Genomic DNA, 25,622 nt, shown 5'->3' with positions numbered 1-25,622 from the left:
ATTTGCTCCCACTTTGTTTAACCTAATTGTTAAACACTAAGGATCATCTCCCCATATTTAGAAATATTTTTCTTTTTTTTTCCCCATTCCCATTTGTGTCTCCATAAAATTAAATACTATAAAAACTTAACCAAAACGTTAAGTCCTCTACACGTTGTTAAAGTTCAGTAAATGTGACAAAGTCACATATCCCACTGGGGACGATGGAACATGAAATATCAAGTAGCATGTCCACCACCATCAAAATCTAGATAACAATTTGCACCATAATTATCCAACCAAAATAAGCCATGACTTGATTTTATTCCAACCACATTTTAATGAGAAACTAGTTTCATTTGCCTTTATAATGTGTATTATCACAGAAAGAGGCAAGAGCTAATTGTTAATTATAGTTTCTACATATACAAATAAGTCACTAATAACATTTAGAATGGACTCTGTCAGCTCAGAAGCAGCAAGAAAAAAAACAAACAAACACAAAAGTTTTTGTTAGTTCATTTAAAACAAAAATGAGCACTCGGTTATTTCCTCTTTTCCAGGCAGTCAAAGAAAATGGATGATGGATATCAGAGGAAAGCTCTTCGGCACAAAAACTGTCAACTCATACCTGAACTTTAATAAGGAGCCGATGAGATGTATATTCATTCTTAAAATGTGGATTTCATTTATCGTTTTTAAACTGTATCTACAACCACCAGAAATCCTGCTTCTCATGAACAGAAGCAATCTGTGACATAGTGGCATTCAAGCTGTGCCTAGTTTAATCAGAAGGACTGAGTCAGGTTACTGTGAAATTAATCTGAAGGAAGTTCTGTTTTTACTGCAGGACATGGGAATAATGTTTCTTTCCAGACATCATCAAACAGACGCAGTAGCAAGAAGTGTAGTATAAATTTTGGGTAAAGTTTACTAGGCCACATGTCCTTCCAAATGTACCCAAAAATATAAAACATGGTGGAAAATATAGCAGGCTCAGTGGATATACTCTTATAAATTTTAATACCAAATATGAATGTACTTCCAAAATAATTTTTTGTAAGAACTCACCAGGAGTGGTTTAGTAATGACTTAGTGAGAGCCTATAATTCAGGGCCAAAAAGGTTGTGGCTTCACGTTTCTGGAAGCACCCCAGATGCTTTATTTTTAGACATTTTTATCAATATCTCTTACTGGAGAAAGATTCCTGGTACCACTGAGCAATTTGGGGGGAAAAAATCTCAATCAACAAAAAGGACTATTCGTATACTCAGAAAGAGAAGTAAGGATTTGGGGGGGTGGGGGTGATAATAAGGGCAATTAATATATTACTTTGAAATTAATAAGTTGTAAACTGCAAAAGAAAACTGCACATGTAAACATGGTACAGCCCAAAATTTAACATTAAAATGAAATATGCCTGAGTTTAAAATATATTATTACTAGGCTAAAACATCCTCTTTTATCAACAATACAAGCAGATACCATTTTAATGAGCTCACAAATAACTTAAGGTAGAGCTTTTAATGTAGAGCCCTGACAAAAATAATTATAAAGTGGTTTAGTCCTTTTCTATCGTCCCTATTCATTTCCGGGCCGTTTTCATGAAAGAAAGAAAATCGGTCTTAAAACAAGATGGCTGCTTCTAGGGGGGAAAAGAAAAACGCTGATTTAACTGAAAGCCCAAAACCTAGCTTTTCTAAATCGGGAAACAAGGACTTAGTCATATTTTCTAATCTCCACGTATGTATTCACGCACCTCTACAAAGAAACCTATGGATTACACTGTGCAGTTATTTAAAATTATTAATAGCAAAGCAATTTTGTGAAAGGTCTAATCTTTGTGTGCTAATAATGTGATTGTCCAAAAGGTATACAGAGATATCACATGACCAAGATTTCTACTTGAACTTTACATCAGAATCACAATCATCAGTCATGGAAATCAGGTCACTTGGTAAGTAATAACAGGAATAATATCGACATATCTCTTAAAGAACCCCATCAAAAATGTCCAATGATATCCTGTTACAAACACATCAACTGCACGTATTTGGCTTTTTAAACACCCAGGAACTTAACTGTTAGACAATCTCTCCTTGAACTGCACTTTGCTGACCTTCCCTGAAGCAAATGGCAGGTTAATTCTAATGACACATACATAAAATTTAAAAACATTTCCCACATTTTGAAATAATGTTTAAACAGATTTTTTTAATCACTCAAAACTATTTTTATTTCTCACTTGAGTGGAAAATAAGACCTGACAGTAACATTTTCTTCAAGCTGTCAACTGTCAATTGTATGAAGGATGTTTCTAAAGATGACAAAGGTTTATTTTTCCTTATTGAAAATGATAGAATCCTACCTGAATGAAAGCTGAGCTAACCATCACTGTGGTAGACAACTGTCTCTCGGCAACCAGATAACTTTAACTAGAACTTTTCACTATTTTAAAATAATGTTTTTACGGAAACCTTTGGCTCACTGTTTGAAAACAATATTCAAAAGCCTCAAAAATCAGAAGTTTACATCCACACACATTTCAGAAAATAGTGCAGAGATATCAGTAATTTACAATAAATCCTTCAAAGTACATTAAGGAGTATAAATGATCAAGAATACTGAGATATAAGGAACTTTTTTCATTTATAGTGAAAACTATGCATAATAGTAATGGCACAGAAACACTTGCATTATATTATTACTTCTTAATTTTCAACTAGATGCTTCTGTGTCATTGTGCTGCCTTGGTTATGACTGATGTAATTTTGAAAACGTAAATGCCGACAAATTTAAGGGGAAACTGATCAGATAATTAGTAATACCTCATTCAGAAACACTGGAAGTTCAAATTAATCACAAGAACTTTTCTACCAAACAATCTCAGGATATAGCTTGAAAAGTAGACAAAAATATAAATTTAGCAATATAAATCAGGCCCTTAAAAGAGATATTAACTTATTGGTGTTTAGCTGTTTAGGACCACCATCGTAAGACACAATACTAAAAGTGGATTTTAATACTTCATTCCTTATACTGCTCTTTGAGATTTTTATACCTAAATATGAAGGTATGATCTGTCACAAATGGTCAAAAGGCAATTTTTTCTCAGTTTGGAAGACTGATGCTGAGTATCCAGTGTAAGTGGCCAGTAAGGAAGGCCTTACTGTACTTAGGGACATATAGGCTTACTTTTCAACAAGGACATTCCAATCAGAGCTGCTATTTTAATAGTTTGTATACTGATTCTGAAAAGAAAGTTGATAATATATACTCAGTCAACATAGATTTGTTCATTACTAAAATACAGCTTTTAAAATTGTCATTGCTATACTGTAAGTTATTCAAAACAAACACAAAAATGAAGAAGGCTGAGTGGCTAATAAGCCAAATATTTCTATTGTGGGGAGGAGGAAGAAATACTAAGCAATAGACCAAATACTACCCATATATAAAATTATAGTCTTAACATTTTCTTGTTTTGTTCCTTTTATATTTTAATGTATACTCTTTCTCAAAGGTACATTCTTTAGCCATATAATTCTCCCAAACTTGCAAAGACCAGGACTCCTGAAGGACTAATTGTATTCATTCATTTTCTTGGCCCAGCATGAAGCTGGTAGCTTGCTTGGTACATAGCAACAGGGGAGAAAAGGAGGCGTTCATTTTTATCTGTCCCTATCCAACAGGAAATCAGGCCAGTGGACAGAAGGCAATGAAATCCCTGTTCAGGAGGCATCCTGCAAGATTAAATGGCAAGAAATTCACAAGGTTAATTTGCCCCCAAATAACTATGTGCTCCTTCCAAACCGGATCCTCAGCATTCAAAGTGGAAGTCTTTAAAGCTATTGATTATCAGCCAGAAGACACATGGCAACAAAATATCCGTTCAGGGAACCAATGGTTTAGTTAATACCACTAAAATCAACTAACAGGGAGTAACAAACTACTGAAGGCTCTCTCTGATTCTTTTAATAACAAGGAGTTTCCTAACTTTGGCCTCACACTGGAAATGCCCAACTAGACTGTACAGACAAGTGTGCCACAACGAGCACGGATGCTCCCGTCACCTAAGACAGGTGACCACTTCTGATAGCTCATTATGAGAATATAATAAAATGCATCCACTGGGTGAAACGTAACATCTCAGTAGCCGACTTCTTTTCAAACTTCTATGGAAAACTGTCCAAAAACAAGAATCGTACTTCTCTTTTATAAACGTCTAGATAAAATAGGGGAAGAGAAGGAAGATTCAGTTCAGGTCTCCTAAATGGATAGGGGTAAAAACATGACATATAAATCTCCGTCATACAGCTTTATTTTTATCCGGGTGTTTATATAAATACTGATATAAATAAATATCAAAATAATAAACCTACCTCATTATATCTACTAAACTGATATATTACATCGAAGCTCAGAGTCAATAAAGTTAAAAGATTTTAAGTAATGCCTTTTACTTGAAGAACTTTTTTAACAATATTATTTAAAACACTGAAACTTTCAAAAATAAAGTTACATACTTTAAAAGTCTGGAAATAAAACTTATTCAAAACAAAAATCAATTTTCCACCTTTTCTCAGAACAAATTTTTAGAGTTAAACCAAACTGATTTCATTTACTTGTTAGTGGAAAAGGCACCGTGCTGGCATTAAATCACTGATGGGTCAGATTTTGAAAAATAAAACATAAAATTTTGAAAGAGGAAAAATACTCAGGAATCATCATTAGGAAAAAATTACTTCTCTCTAGTTAGCCTCATACATATGACCTACAGGCTTGAAGATTTGGGAGTGTTGACCTGGAATTCACATCACTTTCACAACTTCAAGATTACATGTTAACAAAACTAAATGTTGTCAATTACCTGCTACAATCACATTAAATATTTAATCTACAAGTCTCTGCAAGAACTGAAAAGCCCAAAGAAAACACATGACTAGGTTAAAATTTAGTAAATCCCAAATGAATTACAGAGGTATGTTTTCTTGTGAGAGAATAACATTTTAAATTGGTGATGCTCAAACCCGAACAGAAGCAAAGCACTAAGGGAGAAGAATCAGTATTCTTAAAGTGTGCTGGTTGTATTTGCCACTATTCCATCCATTAACACCAAACAGTGGGAGGCATCTTTAATTATCCTAGCATCAATTTGGCAACTGGTCAAAGGAATCCAAGAACTTTTCCATATACACACACTATTTAAAAGAATATTTTCATTGGACGCAACAAACTGTTTATGGCATCCTTCATTCAGATTAAGTAGGATGTTCTTAATATTGAGTCATTTGTATCTTTATAAGAGTAGCTACTAAGGAAGAAGTCAATAAAGTTTTATTACTAAAAGTCTTTTAAAAAGTTATTTAAAAGCTTTTTACATTCTTACACAAATCAAGGACAAATAGTTATATTCTCCTTGATTTGGATTTTCATTACTCCAAGTTACTGAGTGACAGGCCAGTTCAGAATTCAGCATAACATTAACAAGATCATTCTATTACTCTCACTACGTAGGTGAAATTCATATAGGTTTTCAAATTTTTAAAGTATGAAATATGCACTTAGGCAAATGTTCCCATGCACTTCTACTCAGACTGATAGTTTTCAGTTGCTACTTCAGAAATTTGTGCCCATTCAACACATGAAATTAGTTTGGACCACCGCCCAATAAGTACTGGCAACTAAAAAGTTATCAGCATTTGAAAACTGAGCATCCACTTCCCAGAAGTGAATTCCTGGGAAGATAGATTCTGACAGTAAAACTATCTGACAGCAAATAAGTTTAACATTTTCTCTTCTATGAACCTAAATCAATGGGTGCTTATGGTATCAATGGAGTCAGTAATGAAACACAATGTAGCGAATAAATTCCTACGACTATACAAGTTATAATATAAACTATTTAGACCCTGTGATCAAGATGTAATAGTTAAATCTAATTTTATCTAAGAATAATTTTAAATTGAAGTCGATTGGTATACGCTAAAATATATTTATTTCACTTGCATGGTATCATAGCAGCTTAATGTGTCCACTGAACTTTAAGTCTTTAAGAGAAAAATGTTAAGAATCAATTTAAGTTGCAATTAAAGTTTTCTACTTTATTCCAAAAGACTGAAGTCTTTTGATTATGTTATTAGTTTAGCAAAATCTGATAGGGTTTATGCAAAACCAAAAAGCATGGCTAGATTACCTTGGTAATGATAAGATATATGAAAGGGAAATGTAAAATACAGAATTTATAAAAGTCAGTAAATCGGTGCAAATTTTCTGAAATCCTGTGTCACTATCTTGTGATAAACTGTTTTTTTCTGAGTTACTTATTTAGCATTTGGCTCCTTTTAAACTACATCCAAGCTGACTTTTCTTAATGCATCAGAAAAGTACCGTCTTATTTAACACATCAGAGACAAATCTGCCACTCAGATTTATAAAATTATATTATTTTTAAAGTAAATTTTAGTGCAATAATATAGGAAGATAAATAAATCCATAAACCCTTAAAAATACTAAAGTTAGGACTGAATCTCTTGGGAAGGGAGGTATGTCATTCTTTCTTTTGAACATTATCACAGTGATAATGATCAAATAGGAAGGCATTTCCACGAACCTCAAATTAGAATACCGACTGGAGAATACTCTTGGACCTTAAAAATGCTACTGATTAACTTTGTCTGGGCTGGTTCAAAGACACCATGGTACCCTGAGCAGAAGAGTTTTCTGCAGACAGAGCGTAGCTGTTAAAAACATGACCTGTGACAAAAATCAATGTGCTAATCTGAAACCAAACAACAGTATCAAAAGCATAAAACAGAGATAACCTAAGATAAAATGTCCTCAAGCTAACTCAGATTAGCTTGACAGGTTAAGAAGGAAGGGTAGAGGGGTATCGGCTGATTCTGTTTTAACCCAGATGACTAGAACATCCAAGTATCCAAATAAATTAATGAGAGAAAGAGCACGCTATGAAGTTTGGCATGGGAAAGGAAGGACAACCAAGAGCAAAATGCCCCAAATTCAACTACACGATGCCACTGTTATTTTATTCAATAAGGCACTAAAGTTTACAAATATAAATTCCTCCGTTTTGTATATGCTGTCTAATAAAGCCCAAAGGGGAATAAAACCAACCAGCATAATGAGGCTTGCTTTTAACACCATCACAACTGCAAAGCTTGATCTATTTGTCTTGTCAGCTTTCATAAAAGCCATTTCCTCTGGCAGGATGGCTTCTTTTTCTCTTTTTCTAATAGTGGTAAGTGGCATGTCAAAGAAATAGCTTCCCATCCCACCACCCACCTCCACAGGACTTTTTTTTTTTTTTTTTTTTTTTTAACCAAACTTTCAGGGATGTCTCCAATTCTGCCAGGCAAGCAAATGAGAGCTTGGACTACCTGGGTGTGACTATCTTTCCTGGGGTAGCAGGGCGGGCGGGCGGGCGGGCGGGCGGGGGGGACTCTTTCTCCGTTTGGCAACTGGTGGGCCGCCAGTGGGGAAATCTGCCCAGATCTTCACCTGAGATGACATTACTTTCAGGGGGGAATCCCTCCCGCGCCTGCAGAAGGAGGAAGGCGGGAGGACCGCGCAGAGGTCCACTGGGAGGCAGGAGGCATTGGAAGCGCTCTCCCTACGCCTCTCCCCGGGCGAGCTGGGCGCACAGCGACCCTAAACTCTCCTCGGAATCCCGCCTCTGTCCTTCCAACTTCCACTCCGGCCCGGGGGGAAAAGCTGAGATTTGGGGAATAACGTTATGTCCCTCCTGGGCGGGCACCGAAGCCAGCCCGCAGCTGGAAGCTGGCCTCGGTCCCAGAGAGGCAGAGCAATTTGGACCCAGTGGGGCAGCCTGCTGCCCACAGGCCTGGGAGGACGTGGGGCTCTGAGCGGAGCTGTCCTGGATTGGGAGGGGGTCCGTCCGGCAGCACCCACCCCAACTCCACATTCAGTGTCCGTGGACAAGGGGTGTCCGCTGGTGGCCACCGTCCAGCAGCCGCGCTCGGGCAGCCCCGGGCGCCCACCTCCAGCCTCTGGCGGACACGGTGGGCTTCGGGGACCGCAGCGAACAACGGTTCCAGGTAACCGCGCCTGCTCCGCCAGGCCGGGGACGCAGGGCTCCCACCTCCCTGCTCTGCCAACTCCAGCGGCTCGCTCGGCACACATGATGTAACCCGGCATTAGATCCAACTTTCTGGCACCTTGAGCCCACCCAGGGGTGGAGGAGGTGGGAGAATCCTCTCCACTGCCAAGAGCGCCGGGCCCAGACTGACCCAGGGGCCAGATCATTTCCGTGCAGTTAAAGAGGAAAATAACCTAAAGCTTCCGCTTCCCAGCCCCCCTCACTTCCCCCAGCCCGTGCGCTTTTTGAAAGCACCGAGAAAAGAAAAAATTAAAAAGAAAAAAAAAAACAACAACTTTGGGGCTATTTGGCGGGTCTCCCTGCAATCCCTGCGCACCCACGCTGCAGGCCGGCGCTCCCGGAGGCGCGCCCCAGGGCTGCCCGGGACCAAGCCCTGCGCCGGCATCGGGATGCTGGCCATCCTGCCCCGGCGGGTCAGCGGGGAAAGTCTCGATTCCCGGGCTCCCGCCTTTTCCGAGTCTCCTCGCTCTCTGCAGAGGCAGCCGGTCTGGTCAGACCCGGGACTCCCAGGGGCGCCAGGCCGCTCCGCGGTGGTTTAACAAAGAGTGGCGCCACGGGAGCGCTTCCCGCCGGCGCCCCGAAAGCCAGCAGCGCGGGGACGACGTAGGCTCCGAGGGTGCGCGCTGCCAGCGGCCGGTGCTCGCTGGTCCCCGCTGCCGCTGCAGCTCCTTTCCGCCGGGCCCCGAGGCCCGGGTAGTCCCGAGGCCCGGGTAGCCCCGACTCTTTGCCCCCTATCGCCTTACCTAGGGTTGCTGCTGTTCCAGTAGACGGCGTAGCGGTCGGCGACGGCCTTGGAGCCCGGGTCCTGGCTGAACACACACATCCAGAGCACCAGAAACAGAAGCGTCAACATCTCCACGTGCAACATCACGCCTGGCCAGCGGCGGAGCACTGGACGCGCCACTCCGGGGAGAGAGCGGGGATCCGGAGAGAGAAGGAGGGGAGGAGAGAGAACGAGAGCGAGAGACCAGGAAGCCAAATAAATAGGAATAAATAAAACTGAAGAGGAATGAGAAGCGAAAAAGGCACACACCGAGCTGGGGGAGGGGGGAGGAGAGCGAGAAGAAAAGAGGCAGTGGAGTGGAGGGGCTGAATACAAACTCGCACCCCCGCTGGAGGGTTCAAAAGGAAAAAAGAAATCACAAGATGGAGAGAAGCATGCGAGTGTGCGGTGGCGGCGGCGAGGGCGGGGTAAGGGGTGCCAAGCTGGGTCTAGGGCGGCGGCGGCGGCTGGCCGGTCACCCCGGGAGAAGGAGGTGCGCGCCGGGCCGAGCGACGGCAGCGCGGGTCGGGGCGGGCGGCGGCGCACGCTGCACAGTCACCGGGAGCTGCGCGCCGCGGCCGCGGGGAGACATACACTGGCCCGCCGGGCCCGGCTCAGCGTCGGCGCCGCGGGAGGCACAGGTCTCCGCCGCCCAGGGCTCTCGCGCTGCGCCCCGCTTCGCTCCTCCAAGTTACTTGGGCGGCCGGTGGGAAACTGCAGAAGGAGAGCTCCGTGTGGATGGGGGCTTCGCGCCGGTGGCCTCCTCCGTGCCTGGACTGGGCAACCCCCAGAAATCGCGGCGGAGTCGGAGGTGTTGCGGATTCGGGGCGGTGCGCTGGGAAGGGTGGGGATCCAGAACCCACAAACCCAGCCCCGCCGGCGTCCTGGAACGGGTTAAGCGGCAAGGAAGCAGGCGAGGAGCGGTCTTGCTTCGTCAACCTCAAAAAAAAAAAGTTTGGCTCTCCGCGTCTTCCAGCAGGTCCCCGGCGGAGTCGGACTGCGGCGGCGGCGGCGGCGGCGGGAGACAACACCGCAGGCGCTGGCCCCGGGGGTTTCTCGCGCGTGCTGTCCGCGGCCGGGTGTGGGTGTGCCGAGGTGAAGGAAGAGCAGAGGTGACCAACCAGCCGGGCGGGCGGAGCTGGGATGCCTAAACCTGCAGGACGACGCCAACCCAACCGCTCGGCTGCAGAGCGGGAGGGGAAACAATCACTTTTCAAATGAATCCCTCCAACTCCTGGACGGGCTGATGTCAGTCTCCGGTAGCCTTCCGGGAGCAGGAATGAGGCCCCCCCGGACGCAGTGCCCCGAGCCCCGAGTGAGCTCTCAGAAGTGTCTCTGCGACTCCGACGGGTTCGGCCCCGAGCCCAGCAACTTGTAGAGACGCATCAATCAGTTTGAAAGGGAGGGTGCGGGTGGGGGGGGGGGGGGGAGCGCACGAGCGAGTGGCACCTCCCCGATGACTACATCAGAAAACCTTTCCGATCCTCCCGCAGCTGCTCGTCTTCCCCTCCTTGGGCACAGCAGCAACAAGAGGAGCAAACCACCAACCGAATCCTAAGACCCCCAACCAGACGGGAGAATAAACTTGAGTGCGGCGGCGGCGGCGGCGGCGGCGGCAGCAGCCCGGGAGGGATTGAAACGGCTGGCGAGAAGTGGAAAGGGGTAAAAGTCAGTTTTGCAAAAGAGAGAAAAAAAAAGGGGGGGGGGGATGCTTTATGGGAAAAATCTCCTCGGGCACGCCCCCTCGTTAATGACCTGCGTGTAAAGCCGACAGCAGCCGCGACCCAGCAGCCGCACGAGAACGCGAGGCGGCCCGCGTGAACGTGGACGTGGGAGGCGCTGGGCGGCGGGGGGCGGGGGTGGCGGGCGTGTAAGGCAGGGCAGGCAGGCGGCGCGAGCACGGGGCAGAGCTCTGGACCGAGCAGGGGGAGGCGCGGCCAGCCAGCGCCCGCCACAGCCGCTGCTGCCGCGGCCCGGGTCCGGTGGGCCGCTCCCGTTACACCCTCCCCCTCTCCCCCGTGCAGTTTGCTTGGGAAGGTGGGTGCGTGGAGCAGCCAGTCAAGGAACAGCCTGCTGTTTGCTTACAGATCGAGGGTTGGTTTTTTTTCTCTCTCTCTTTCTTTACGCCAACCGGATTGGTTGCTCCCAGAGAAAGAGGCGTTTTCCTGATCTCCTCCCTTCCTCTCGCCTCCTGCCCCCTCCCGGCCCCACCTTCCTTCTGACTAATTGAATTACTGGGAGTGCCGAGGCGCCCTCTTCTCCACCCCGGCCCAGCGGCCGCGCGTAACCCTTTGGGTGCTGAATTCCGTCCGGGCTGAGGAATGATTTGACGTTTTTACCTGAGAGCGGGGTATTTCGATTACAAAGGAATCGGTTCCCACCCGGTAGCCGGAGAGCCGGCATCTGTCTCCCGGGCCCCTCGGGTCACAGGAACCCTCTGGCAGAAAGCCTCGGTGAATACGTGTTCTCGTAAATCTGCCCTGGTCTTCCCAACGAGCAATGGCCCGGGTTATCTGGAAAGCTGAGCATCTCTCCTGTGCCTTTCAGTTGCCTGCTTCCTACAAGGGATTTTAAAGGTTCTTGAGCAGGAAGCATGACTTTCCTGAAAACACTTTTAAAAAAAAAATCAAGAAAACCACAGGGTATGTAGAGTGATTGCCATTCAGTGGGACCGTTCAGCAGGGAGCAAATGAATGCAAGCTGGAGAGTCCATCAGAAATACGTTACACACTTTCCATTTCAACCCCGAGGTTGGGTCGCTACCCTCTCCCCAAAGGATGAATGTTTTGAATAAAGTCTTTTCGGGAGGGAACCTAAGTCGGAGAAGAAGGTCCCTTATTATTGGAAAAGGCCTCACGTTCCTGGACTTCAAGAGCAGGTTGCAGCCCCGTGGCCCCAGGCCATCACCGGAGCGCGATTGCCCGACAGCGAGGCCGACTCGGCGCCCCGGGACGCGCGCCCCTGTCCTCCAGCGCCCGGGAAGCTAGCCAGGCGCTGGGCTCAGCGGGGCTGCAAACCCTGAAGACTCCCCCTCGCGGGGCTCCGCGGGCTCAGTCTGCGTGGTATTCTTCTTTCTTGCTCTCTAGGGAGTTTTCTGCCTCCGTGGGGAAAGGCTGATCCCAAGAAAGTGAGCGCCGTAGTTTTGCTCCCAAACTTACCTGTTCTCCCCTTTACTGATTAGCCCAACATAATCAAATATCACTTCCTCTGTCCAGCGCTTTCAAGCTCTGGAGTTCAGGATTTCCTGGCGCTTCGGAGCTGTTTGGAAGCGTCCAGACGCCCTCCAGTGGTGGCCCTCAGTCAGCACCCAGCGCGGGTACTGCCTGCAGCTCAGCCGGATTGAGTTTGATGAGAATCTGGGGTCATCATGATCCATAAAGACTTGAGGGAAAAGGAACAGTTCACACCGGCATGGAATTAGCTGGATGTTATGGGCCCTTGCCTGAAAGTTGAGTAGTTTGTCAATTGCAGAATTTTTTTCCCACCTGGGGAGATTCTGAAATTGTCCTAGGAAAGTAACGCTTCTGTTTGTGACTAGATATAGATTGCAATCTGCATAAATATAGATTCCATGACAGATCACCCAAACAAATCATCTTCCTAATTTTAAAAAAAGCAAATTCAGAATGTTAACCCAAATGCTTCTGTGTATTTCACAAAATTCCAGCAATGAGAAAGAAGTGAGAAAACTTAAAGTAGAGAAGTAAAGGATAATCTTTTACTTTTTAAAATCAAATTTTCATTTAAAAAGGTATTTGCTTTTCCCTCCTGGTTTCTAATCTTGCTGATGTTCAAGTGCTTTGCCTATTTTGGGGTGGGTTTGTTTTTTCTGTCTCAGAAAGAATGCATTTATTTCTTCCCTCGGCCTTTTTGATAATAGCTCTAATAGGTGATCACCTGACTGAAGCAGTTTTGCAGGAAATACTCTGGACCCTTTTAAGGGACATCTGTGTCTTTCAGAAGAGAATGCACAACTTCTGTCGTAGAGAAAATGCTGATCATCATCCGAGAGTCTTTTTAGTCAGGGAAATATCAGGTATCAGGGAGTTAGCAAGCTGGCTTCCTGTGGCTTCCAAACCAAAAGGAGTAAGAAGAAAAACAGAATTCACATCCACTTACTTCCTATCTGAAAACACATACTGTAACCAAAATTGATATGCAGAAACTCAACATATCAAAAAAATATGGATGTCCTACTATTTTAAATGTCTCTAATTTGTTTACAGTCTGGAGAGTCCCATTTTAAACAAAACAAAACAATTATACACTATGGCCTTCCTTAAAATGATTCAAGGAGTTAGAATAAAGATATTCCTTAAAAAGAGTCAAGGAGTTGGAATAAAAGCAACTGTTAAGAACATAATTCAAATGTCTGTGTGAAATAACTCTTAAACCTAAATTAAGTGCTTCTTTCTGGGATTATATACCTACATAATTGTTGCTATTAGAGTAACCAAGCAGCAATCGATAGAACAGTGACTTTCATCTCATGGCATACATAAGCTAATTACTAAAATTCTGTGCAATACAAAAAAAAATACATATTTTGCGAATCTGACCAAAAAATAGGTATAATTTTGATTCATTTTCACTGGATGGCTATTGTGTTGGCTGTTGTCAGTTTTTTATTTGACAGTCTCAGAGAAAATAGGTCAGTACCCCTGACTAAATAGTCATGTATTGCATGTTTTAAAAAATTCTTGCGGCGCAGTGCCTGCCATGGCATACCAGTAAGAGAGGTATTATTAACTATGCACTTATTGCTGGTAATGTGACATGTTCAAGTCACATTATTCAAGTGATTTGAATTTATACAAATCAGTACTATATAAAATAATTATATTATTATTAGTCCGATGTCACAGAGGCAATGACTTTCAAGCTGGCCATTAAAAGATAAGGAGCATTCCCCCCCTCCCCCCCCCCCCCCCAGTAGAGAAGAAGGTTCAGATGTAACAAAACAAAAACAGCAAGGAGCTAAAACATGGAAAAATAAAAGTCTTTGAGATTGAAACAGGATTGCAGGGAGTTGAGACCTGAAAAGTTGAGAATGGACTGTAAAGGGCTTAACTGCATTTTAAGAATGTTTGTGTTTAAAGCTACCAGCAACCAAGTGCATTGGTGGTTTTAAAACAAATGACAATGAAGCACCAATCATTATGCCTCAAATTAAAACACAAACAGAGATTTATTTATTTGTGTTTAATTATTTGGCCTTGAGCTATCTAGATGGATGGTCTGACCTTAGCTATGAACTAGAATCACTTAGGGAGCTTTTTAAAAAAGAACAATGGTAGGGTCCCACTCCCTGTTTTAGTTGGTTAGGGCAGGGGAACTGAGATCTGTAATTTTTAAAAGCTTCCCAGGGAATTCTAATGAGCATAGAGGATTGAGAATCACTGAACCAGGTAATTTATTTTTTACCTTAACTACTTCAATATTTTAGGCCAAAAAGAACGTTCTATGCTTATTGGTCTGGAGAAATGTTCCAGCTAACCATCAAGGCAGGGATGTTGATACTTTAGAGAGCTGAATTTTATGATCCTGTGTATTAAAATGAAATGATACTTTAAAAATAATTCTCACATGGCACAAAATAGAATGCCATCTCCAAGATGTGGTTTCAGGGATCAAGCTTGATTCAAAATATGGGTTAGCCCTGGCTGGTGTGTTCAGTGGTTAGCGGGTCATCCCAGGCAAGAGGATTTCAGGTTTGATTCCCAATAAAGGGCAAGTACTTCGGTTGCCAGTTCAATCCCCAGCCCAGGGTCCATGTATGGGAAGCAACCAGTGAATGTGTCTCTCCCACATCGATGTTTCTCTCTCTTTCCCTCCCACCCTCCCTTCCATTTTCTCTAAAAATCAATGGAAAAGGTATCCTTGGGTGAGGGTTAACAAAAAATAATTTAGAATAAAATAAAAATGGGGTAATTTTTTTTATTTTTTTACTAGCTTGGACTTCCTTTTAAAGCATTAGCTGCCTGCCATCAGATAGAAGTGGAGTTCTATTGGGTTAAACAAATACTAAATGTGAAAGCTGGTGAATCAAACCCCAAAGTCCACAGACTAAGAACGTCTTGTTTAATATGGCAGTTAAATGAAAACTGATACCCAGAAAAGATAATAAAGGAAATAAACTCAAGGGCAAAGATTAAAGAAATAATAATTAGACACAAAGCAATGTAACAGATGACTAACATAATGGTATTCAAGCTAACCCTCCAGCCTATTTTTCTAGAACATTAAGAATTCATTCCAAAGCCCCAAGTAACCCAAGTTCAATCACCAAACTGTCACCCGGCTATCCTGCCCACAGACTGTTTGAAGTTATTTAATGAAGTCTTCTCCCCTCGTCTTTCCTTTTATAACAGGTTACTCAGAATCTTTAGAAATAACTCTTTGCTAGCTTTTCTCTCCTTAGAGACCTTAGGAAATGCTCCTTTTCTATTTTCTGATCTAGCTGTCTCTTCTGTGAACAACCTAAAAAAGAGAAAGGGGGAAAAAAAACCTCTACTAAACAGAGTACAAGGTCTTTAATCTTATGACCTTCAACTTCCATCATGAATTTTTCACTTTTCCTCATTATCCCTTTACTTTCTTAGAGTTTGTTTCACAGAATCTCTTCTCCTGAATTCTGTGGGTAAGTAGAAGCAGTTTTATAAGTTGCTACAATATTCTGAAAGAGGCATTTAAATTTCTTTAATACTAACCATCCATTTGTTGTTGCTTGCCCACTTCAAAATACAGTTTAAGTAAGACCTACATAGCAAACTTTTTAAACATACAGAAGTTTGAGCTGTCATTTTGATAAACAACTAACCATATTGCTAGGCATCTAGGTAAATATGTGTTACGTTTCTGTGCATTACAAATGTGTATTGCTTAAATGTAATTTCAAAAGAAGCAAACAAGAATGGGTTGATTCAACCAATTTCCACATCACTTTTCATTTTCTAGACTTTTGTCTAGATACCTTATAGTTATGTGACCAGTTTTCTATCATAAAGCAAAAATTACTGGGTGATTTTATTCCCATAAGAAATTTTCATGTTGTTTTTTACTGATTTATCATGTTTGCTTGTTATTGTTTAATATTTCCCCTATTCAAATTTTTAAATAAAATTCAACAAAGAAAATTTATTTGCATTTTGTAAATCTAATTGATCAACTAGCATACTGTATACTGTCAGTAAAGCATACTGTCATAAATTCTTTGTGAATTATTAAACAATACTACATTCCTTGCTTAAAAGGATATAGATTATCATGAATGTAGATTACCAAAAAATTAAAATTTTATACTTGTTTTATTATGATGGCAATCATAGATGTCTACAGCATACGTTTTTTTGAAATAAAAATAATATAAGTAGGCTTTTCAGAAATAAAGTTAATTTGTGTCGGTTTTTCCCATGTTCAAAGTAATAATTAGGATTTTTTTCTCCCACCACCTTCATTTACCATCACTCCAAAAGCATATAAGAATGAATTTTTGTTTTCCTTTACTTGCTTAGAAACCCCCAAAAAGCTAAAAAAAATCTTTTACTAGTATTAATGTCATTAAATACACACATATATACATGTACGGCATATATGTGAGCATATAGAGAGCCAGAGAAAGTGAGAACTTATTTTTCAATCAATTTCACCTGAGATTTTCATCAACTTCTGGGAGAATTCTATTTAAAGATGAGTAGAGGATGTAATCCTTAGTCAGTGGGCATGATTTCATGAAATAGGAAATGCTGTTTGTAAGACCCCTTTTTAGCTTTGGCTTTACTCCCCACCCCCACCCCCCACCCCTGAGCTAAACTGACTAAGCTAAGTGAAGTGTAGAATTATAGCAAACTAGGAAATTCTTTCCTCAATTATGTGCTTCTCCCCCCCTCTCCCCCAGATAAAAGCCTGCTTTAGGGGAATTTGGATCATGGTGTTTTGGAGTGTGAAATTTATTTATTTATTTATTTTGGTAAATAAATAAATCTAACTCTTCTTTCTCTCTCTCTCTCTCTCTCTCTCTCTCTCTCTCTCTCTCTCTCTCTCTATTTCGCTTGGCCGTAGTAGAGATGGTCTTTTAAAATATACTATTAATTTTTTAGGGAAAATGTCCTCTTATTGCAGATTTGTAGCCCAAGTCTCAGACTTCCAAATACCTTATGCCAACATTGTAAATTTTATTGTGATGCTGTAAAGTTACAGTTAAGGTATAATTTTTAAAAAGCATTTCATCTTGTAGTTTGGAATAATAGTTATAAAGCTGGTCTCCATAAAAGCCACTATAATTTATGATCTTGAACATCAAATAATGCAGAGGATTATTGGCCAAAACATTTTTTAAATGAGAGATATTTTACTGACTTGTCACTTTCTAAACTCAAGTCAGGAGAGGAAAGTGTGCTCCTAAAATGACTACCTTTTAACCAGTGATTATCATTCTCCATTTCCATTAGTTTACCTTTCTTAGCGGGGTGAGGGGGAGAGGGCATATGTATACTAAATTAAATAGGATTTATTGGTTCAGCTAGGTTCTGAATTACTGTGGATTAGGAGATTCATTTCTTAGCCTTTTTTTCATTGAAATCCATCAGGATCTCTTATGTGGTCTATCTAGTATTCTGCATACTTCCAGTGCTTAATAAATATTACATTACAATATTAGCATAATAATAAATCATCTTAAAGTACTACATGGACTATTAAGTGAGATCCTATTCAGTTTGAGCCAAGACATCAAAAAGTTTTATTTTCTCTATATGCATACGAAATAATTTTAAAACTCCCTTTCCATGAAATGCCCTTGCCTCCATAAGATGTCTACATATTACAAAGTGAACTGGTGAAGTTGTATCTTCCAGTTACATATTTTATTTCCTCAATTTATTTTGGAGCCTGAATTTGCCATTTTAATAAGAGGAAACTTAAAATTGGGCAGACAAAAATGGAAATAGCACCATTTGTCAAGTAAATGCCCTTTTCCCAATGGCAATTCTAAAATCTTCATACAAGTTTACTGGGCCCGCAGCTACGTAGTGTTCCTTGCCATTAAGAAGTTCTGCTTTGTCTGTGATTGGTTAGGTCACACAGACCTAGACGAACAGCCACTGAAAACATGAGGATTTTCTTTACGGTTTCAAAAACAAAAATTAACTAAAAAAATATTCAGTTAATACAATCTTAACCTAACTAGTTGCTTTGAAACTGTCATCAAGGCAAAAAAAATAAAAGTATTTTCCCCCCAAAAGCATTGTTCAAATAATTACATTTTCTCTACCAAACAGAAGAAAAATGATGCATCATCTGTGGTAGATAGCAACATGGCCAAAATTCCTGCCCCCCCCCCCTTACCGAGTACTTTTGCAGTTAGCCCCTCCCATCAATTGACAGAGGCTATTTTAACACCCTTCGAATCTGAACTGACTTTGGGACTTGCTAACAGAAGGTCGCAGAAGCAATGTTGTGCCGATTCTGAGCCATGCCTCAAGAGGCATTGCAGCTTCTGCTCTTTCTCTAGGAACCCTGCCCAATTGCCCTGTGGACAAGCTGAAGCTAGCCTTCTGGTTGATGAGAGAGATGTAGCCCATTCCCCTGCATTGTCCCCACCAACCCCCAGAAGCAGAGCTACCTAGCTGACTGGCAACTGCCAGCAGATGCATGAGAAATTCCCAGCCAAGACTAAAAGAACTGCTGACCCACAGAATCCTGTCCTGAATAAATGGTTCTTGTTTTCAGCTAGTAAATTTTGGGGTGATTTGTTATACAGCAATAGATAACAGATACATCTTCTTGTTAAATTATTGGAAATAAATTTTTTAATATTATTCAGCTCAAATAAATGCTATTCTTTCACAATTTGGATTTCCATTACTGAGTTACTTGGTGTTAAGTCTATAATTGGCAAACTAACTTTCTGTATATATATTTTAAAACATGCTTTTATTAAATTTGAAGAGATAGAGCAACATTGATGTGAGAAACATTGATTGGTTGCCTCTTGCACCCCAACCAGGAATTGAACCCACATCCTGGGCATGTCCCCTGACTGGGAAATGAACCAATGACCTTTAGGTGCATGGGACAATGCTCAACCAACTGAGTCAACCAGCCAGGGTGCTTTCTGCATATTTCCAATAGGAAAGTTTGTCTGTGCTACTTTGCCAATTTCATAGGGAGTCTTTTCATATGGAACCTTAAATGAACACAATTAACATTCAGGCTCTTCTGATCCTCTTTGGTTAGAATAGCAAACCTGAACAGATTATTTGCCCAGAGGTGATTCTTTTTCTAAAGTGGTGCCCAGCAAGAAAAACAAAAAGGCAAAAATCAAAGGAATCTATGTTTAGCTTCACCTCAAATCTCCACATCACTCACTACTATTGATTTAATATTATGGCACCTCCATGTTTCAGGAGGAAACTCTGCCACAAGACAGAAACAGTAGTGACCCTGCAATGGTCATCTTACCGTCATCTAACATCAAATTACAACATCTCTGTTCTTGGCCGACAGCCACAGCAGGACTGGGTATGTACAGCTCTCTTTACATAGATGGAAAAGATGTGTTTCAAGGAAGTAAGATATAAAGTGAAATCTTATATATTAGGTCTTATCTTCCTATAATATAAAGTTCTGAAATTGGAGGAGAGTTTTGTCAAGGGCCCTTATTCACACTCCCTCAAGTCTTTACTGGACCAAATTCCCAATGTGTGCCATCCAGGGGAGACTAATCCACACACTCAGAGTTGTGCTTTCAGCATCCATAGCACTTTCTTCCTGAGAGAACCAAACCACAGGCTACCCTTCCATCGTGGCTTTCTCATCCTTTCCTGTTGGTTCCTCCCACATTTTCAGAGTTCTCTTATTTTGTCTCCAACTAGTTTCTTCTGGCTGCTCGACAATGACTTACAGCCCAGTGCCAGGCACATAGTGAACACATAAAAAGTATTTGTGAAGTAAATACCCATTCCTTAAATACAGGTGCTCTTCTTTAGCCCTCTTTTTCTTATTCACTAACATGATCTTTGACAATCACATTCATACTCGCAGCTCCAATTATGGTCCCTTTGTGGGTGTCCCCCAAGCTTTAGCTCTAGGACCTTATGCTTTCCATCATCAGACCCACATTTCCAGCCTTCTCATTTACTTGTTCACAAGCCCCCAAAAGGGTATCTATTCTATCAACATACCCAGACACCCTCTTCCTGTCACTACTGCTCTCTAGCATGCCAAGGTCAGGATAAAGTCCTCCATTAGTTCCCAAATGAAAATTTCTAGCTGACAGGCTTGATAAAGCAGAGGACTCCATCTTCTGTTAAGGAATGTAAAGAAGTTCCCCAATTTCTCATTTCTATATCAAGTTACCGCCTAACTGGTCTCAGCTACCCACTCTTACTCCTGTTCAATATATACTCCGAACTCCAGATTCTGCATGCAGCATAGTATATATAGCTGGAGTGATCTATTCCAGACGGAAACCTGCGTGACTCTCCATTATTTAAATTGTGTCCCATACCTCTCAAAATAAAGGTACAATTCTCGACATGGCTACCAAGCCCCGCATGAGCTGACCCCTGCCCCCTCTCTGACCTCATCTCAGAGAAGCCTCTACACACACACACACACACACACACACACACACACACACACACACACATGCATGCACGCACACACACACGCATGCACCAGCTCAAGCCACTGAACCTTCTCCCATGTCCTCAGAGAAGCCATTCAGCTCCCTGTCTCCAAGTCTTTGCTTATGCTGTCCCTTTGCCTGAAACATTTTTGCTCCCACCTGTTAAACTTGCATTCATCCTTCATATCTCAGCTCAGATGTCACTTCCTCAGGGAAGTCTCTCAGAACTGACCCCAGAGAATAGAGCAGGGCACCTCTATATAATCACATATCACTGAATTTCTTTTTTTCATATCACCCGTCCCTTGATTAAAATTGTATATTTGTGTAATATTTCCTCTGCTTCCCTTCCTGGTTCAATTACTCTCCATCATGTCTCCAAAGAGTAGCATGGTGCACAGCACAAAGTAGACACTCTGTTAACATATATGGAATAAATGAATGAAAATAGCATACTAGCACTAACATTGTTTTTTTCCTGGTTTCTATGAGGAACCATAGCTCAGGGTTCTACAGAAAGCAGTGGGGATAAGAGGGAGGGAGAGTCAAATGCCTCTCAGAGATTTGGAAATAAAGGATTTACCTCAGAAGGTTTAATCAGAGAGGCTTCATACAATAGACTCCAGCAAAGATATACAGAACCAACCTTAAAGAAGTAGTTGCAACTAGAGCCAGATCTAACTGAAAGTCTCTCCGTATCTAAAGAAGGCCTGTGGCAACTCAAAGGTAGCCAGTCAGAAATGGAGTAAAGGAAATGAAATAAACCGAGGCTTATTCGCAGTTCTAATTCCCGAGTGTGTGTGTATGTGGAGCTGAGGAAGTTCCATGGTCAGATTGGCACATACACACAAATTGTAAACAGCTCTCCCCGCGCCCCCAGCAGTCTCAGTACAATACCATTGCATATTCAATGCACATAATGTCTTCCTTTGTTCTGAGGCCACCAAACTGTTAATAACTTGCCTCTCATGTAGCTTGCCATTCATTCATTCATAAATTTATTGAGCATCGAATATGTGCCATGTCTTGAGGATATAGTGGTTACTGCCCTCACAGAGGTTGTCTGTCAAGCCACAAACAATTAAAAAAGCAAATTACCATCAAAGTATTGGGTCCCACAGCAGACTTCCTGCCTGCCTAAGGTCCTTTCTTCAGAGAACCTCTCCTCTCATCTTTCTGATCTTATTGAAGTTATGCATCGCCATGAAGTGGCACGCTGCTCCACCACCACACCCTTACCACCACTGCAGGGTTCATCAGGCCAATCAGGGTCCCTGCTAACACTTGTAAGTGGAACTGGGATTAAAAAGGCCTCCCTTCTTTGGGGATTTTGAGTTATGTAGATATAAGCTTCAGGCTGTCAGCTACCATCTTCCCTACTCTGGGGAGTAAGGTTGCTAGCTTTAACAAATAAACACACAACAGATCAGTCTGGATGTTCTTCTAAGAATCCAGGGCAGAGCAGAAGTAGGGAAACTACCCTGAGGCCTGATGTTCAAGACAGAGTCTGTAGGATAGTTGCTACAATCATTAATTACATCGCATGCACATTAGGTAAATTCTATGTGTCAGGATTTCAGGGTTACTATTCATTTGTTTATTTTTACTTATTTTTCTTTCCTTGGCACCATTTGACTTTGAAACCCAACAATGTATAATTTGGAGCTGAAAAACGGTAATGAAGATACATGAATATCAATAAGTGATCCTTTCCCCAGCATTTCTGCTTTAGAAGAATCCACGGAACAAGAGGGGAGATGTTAAACGGTGCCCTCATTATCTGATGTCACAAGTCAAAAAGCAACCAACCCCTCTGCAGCCAGAGGTCAACTTAGCTGCTGGCTTCTGTGCAGGTGAATTATGTCTTAAGAAATAAAAATTTTGAATCACTAATAATATACATTGAAAGAAACAAGAAGGGAGGAAAGATGCATGAGCTTAGGGAAAGGATTTTATAATGTTTCCTAGTTGACTCAATGATAAATGTACATAATTAATCATAGACACCATTTTGGCAAACGATATTTTTAAACGATAGAGGCAATTATCTGTACAATTACTTATGCACAGAGATGCTTTATTTTCTGACTTTCAACAGGCAGCCTACCTTACAGAATAGGTAAGGAAAAATTTTACCTAATTCAGCATCCTAATTTGTAAACTCGATCTAAAGAGGGCATTTTTTTGGTGGTTAGAGGAGGTTCAGAAGAGGATTATAATAATGACAACTTCTTGGTTCTACTAGGAATATCTTTGTGAAACTATTTAGTTACTTATAATTTCAACCCATAAAATATGTTATATATTCTCTATTTCCCCCTCTCTTTAAATTAATATAAAATAATTTTTGAATGCTTTCCCAATAAATATTCTGGAAACAAATTGAAAAACTTGTGTAAATAAAAGAATATTTTCTACTTTCTCTTATTCTATTAAAATGAGAGAAAATTTCAACATCTACAATGTACAATGGTATTTTTTCTGACTTGATAGAATGAACACATACTCTCTCTGCTATTTCTTTAGCTAGATGGTCTTATCTTACAAAGGCAGTGTGGTGTGGTGAAGAGTTCAGGCTGAAATCAGACAAATACCAGTATAGTTTCCAATCTGCCTCTGCAATTTAGCATGATCCTAACCTTGCGCAAATCGCTACTAGTAAATGTTGCTCAGCCTCAATTTCTTTGTAAAAGTGATTCTAATCATATCAGTCTCATAAAATATGCTGTGAGCAGTACACGAGATTATGTTTATGAAGTATCTGGTCTAATGTCAGGGATTCAACACATGTTTAGTACTGTAGTATTATTAATGTTAACTCTTCCCTCTCATTAAATTTCTTTACTATCTTGTCATTCTAAAATAAATCATAATGTCATTCATTTATTCTACCAATGTAAATTGAATGTCGTGCATACAAACAAGGTATCTGTATATAAATAAGTCAGTTATTTTGGATATTAGTAAGGAAAGGAGGGGTTGTTCAGAAAATGGCTTGGACTGACCAGTTACCAATTTCAATCTCTAATTCAGATGCTCTAAATCTGTGTTGTCTAATGCAATAGCCATTAGCTACATGTGGCTATTGAGCATTTGAAATGTGACTATTTAATCTAAGATGTTCTGAGTATGTAAAATATACTCCAAATTTTCAAAACTCAATATGAAAAAAAAGATTGCAAAATCTCATTAAGACTTTTTAAAATATTGATTGCATGTTAAAATGACAGTATTTTGTATATATTGAATTATGTAAATATATTATTAAAATGAATTTCATCTGTTTCTCTTTAGTTTTTAAAGTATGTGGCTCTGAGGAACATAATTTTGTTGCTCACAGTTGTGTCTAGCATTATGTTTCCATCGGGCAGCACTGGTCTATATATTTAAACACAGCAAGAAACCAAGAGAGGGGAAATGAAGGAAGGGCCCTGGCGGGAGTGCTTCAGTTGGTTGAGCGTTGTCCCATGTAACCAAAGGCTGCGCGTTCGATTCCTGGTCAGGACATGTATCCAGGTTTCGGGTTTGATCCCTGGTCAGGCGTGTGCAGGAGGCAAACAACCAATGTTTCTCTTTCGAATTGATGATGATTTTCCTTCTCCCCCATCTCTCCTCCCTTCTTCTCTCTCTAAAATCAATAAAAATATATTTTTTAAAAAGGAAGGAAGGGAGGAAGAAAGGAAGGAAGGTAAGAGAAAGAGAAGGGAAGGGAAGGGAAGGGAAGGGAAGGGAAGGGAAGGGAAGGGAAGGGAAGGGAAGGGAAGGGAAGGGAAGGGAAGGGAAGGAAGGAGGAAAGAAAGAAAAAAAGAATCTTCAGGAACTGGAAGATAGAAGTCTTAAAAGATCCTATAGTGGAGTAATCCTTTTATGCATAACTCAATGGCAAAAATCTAGGAGACTGAAATATTGTGCCAGGCACTTGCCAGCTTGTGTTATTTATTTATTTAAAGACCACTGCACATATTTTAGGTGCCATATTAGGTACTACAGTTACAATGATGAGCAAAACAATCTAGTCTATCCAAAACTACTAATTCTAATGAGGAAAACAAAAATGTTTGCAAATTTTCATATTTTGTATTTTATATTGTTCTTATAGACCTAAAAGATGTGTTTTAATTTTCTATCAAAGAGTTTGTGCATACCTTTCCCTTATTAGCACAATAAATAATCATTTATATTTTGTTACTGTAAAAACAACAGTGGAATACTGAAAGGCATTTTTGGTCCCTTGGACAAAAAACTTAATTTGCTAATACTATACTGCAAAGGTGTTTGTTAACAAAAATAATAATAATAATAATAATAATTAATAATAATAATAATGTAGAAACACTGATCTGGCATCTATTTCTGTATCACACATATCATTCTCACACAAATCCCTTCTGAATCCTTCAACTGTATGGCCCTCTGTAGGGATGCCTGTATACCTGCACATACAAACAGGTTTGCATACAAATACGCAGAGCAAATAGTCCGTTTTGGAGCAGTCACAGCATTGGCGGCCCCCTCCCACCGGCAGGCTCTAGCAGGAAGGAAGGAGCCTTGCTGCCCCGCAGCTCCCCGGCCTTTTGTCATGCTGATTAGGACATTAGCTGAGCTGCAGGATTTACATCTTAAAGGAAACAGAGCCCCAGCCCCAGAAAACAACAATCTTGGAGGCTGGAGGGAGTAAAGGGAGGGAGTAAAGGAAGGTTACTGGGAGCCAGAGTTTGGGGGAATAGGGAGGGAGGGAAGGAGGAAAATGAGAGAGAGAGAGAGAGAGAGAGAGAGAGAGAGAGAGAGAGAGAGAGAGAGAGAGAACGAGAACACAGAATAGTTACCTTGGCAAACCAAGCAAGATATTGAGATATGAGATGACATACTGAGCTATTGATAAGGAATGAAGTGGTGCTGAGATTCTGAGAGAGAAGAGAGAAAGCAGAATGAGCAATGAGCAGAGGCAAGAAGATCCCAGGAAGACTTGCTGAGAATTATATAATCCCTTGGTGATTTTCTAAGAGGCTGCTATGAGGATTTAAAATGCTTTTCATTCATTCTTGCCTATCCGACTGGTGTTTCTACTGGCTATGTAACCATGGACTCTGTGGTGAGAGCATCTTTGTTAAATT

General features: G+C 41.3%; 1 protein-coding gene across 2 annotated transcripts in view; it reads right to left on the bottom strand.

The window, feature by feature from the left end:
- Nucleotides 1–9,431, bottom strand: part of EFNA5 (ephrin A5) — a 279,084-nt gene extending 269,653 nt beyond the window's left edge. Inside the window, exon 1 of one of the 2 annotated variants that reach the window (XM_079782057.1) lies at nt 8,860–9,431. In XM_079782057.1, coding sequence (XP_079638183.1) covers nt 8,860–8,984 — 125 coding nt within the window. In that variant the 5' untranslated portion in view covers nt 8,985–9,431. The remainder of the gene's footprint in view (nt 1–8,859) is intronic. The other variant, XM_079782056.1, reaches the window with a different exon arrangement.
- Nucleotides 9,432–25,622: the final 16,191 nt, after the last annotated feature.

Source organism: Cnephaeus nilssonii, assembly GCF_951640355.1.
Source record: "Cnephaeus nilssonii genome assembly, chromosome: 2".
NCBI lineage: Eukaryota > Metazoa > Chordata > Mammalia > Chiroptera > Vespertilionidae > Cnephaeus > Cnephaeus nilssonii.
Note: the sequence above shows the minus strand (reverse complement) of the source record. Positions and strands in the feature narration are given on the sequence as shown.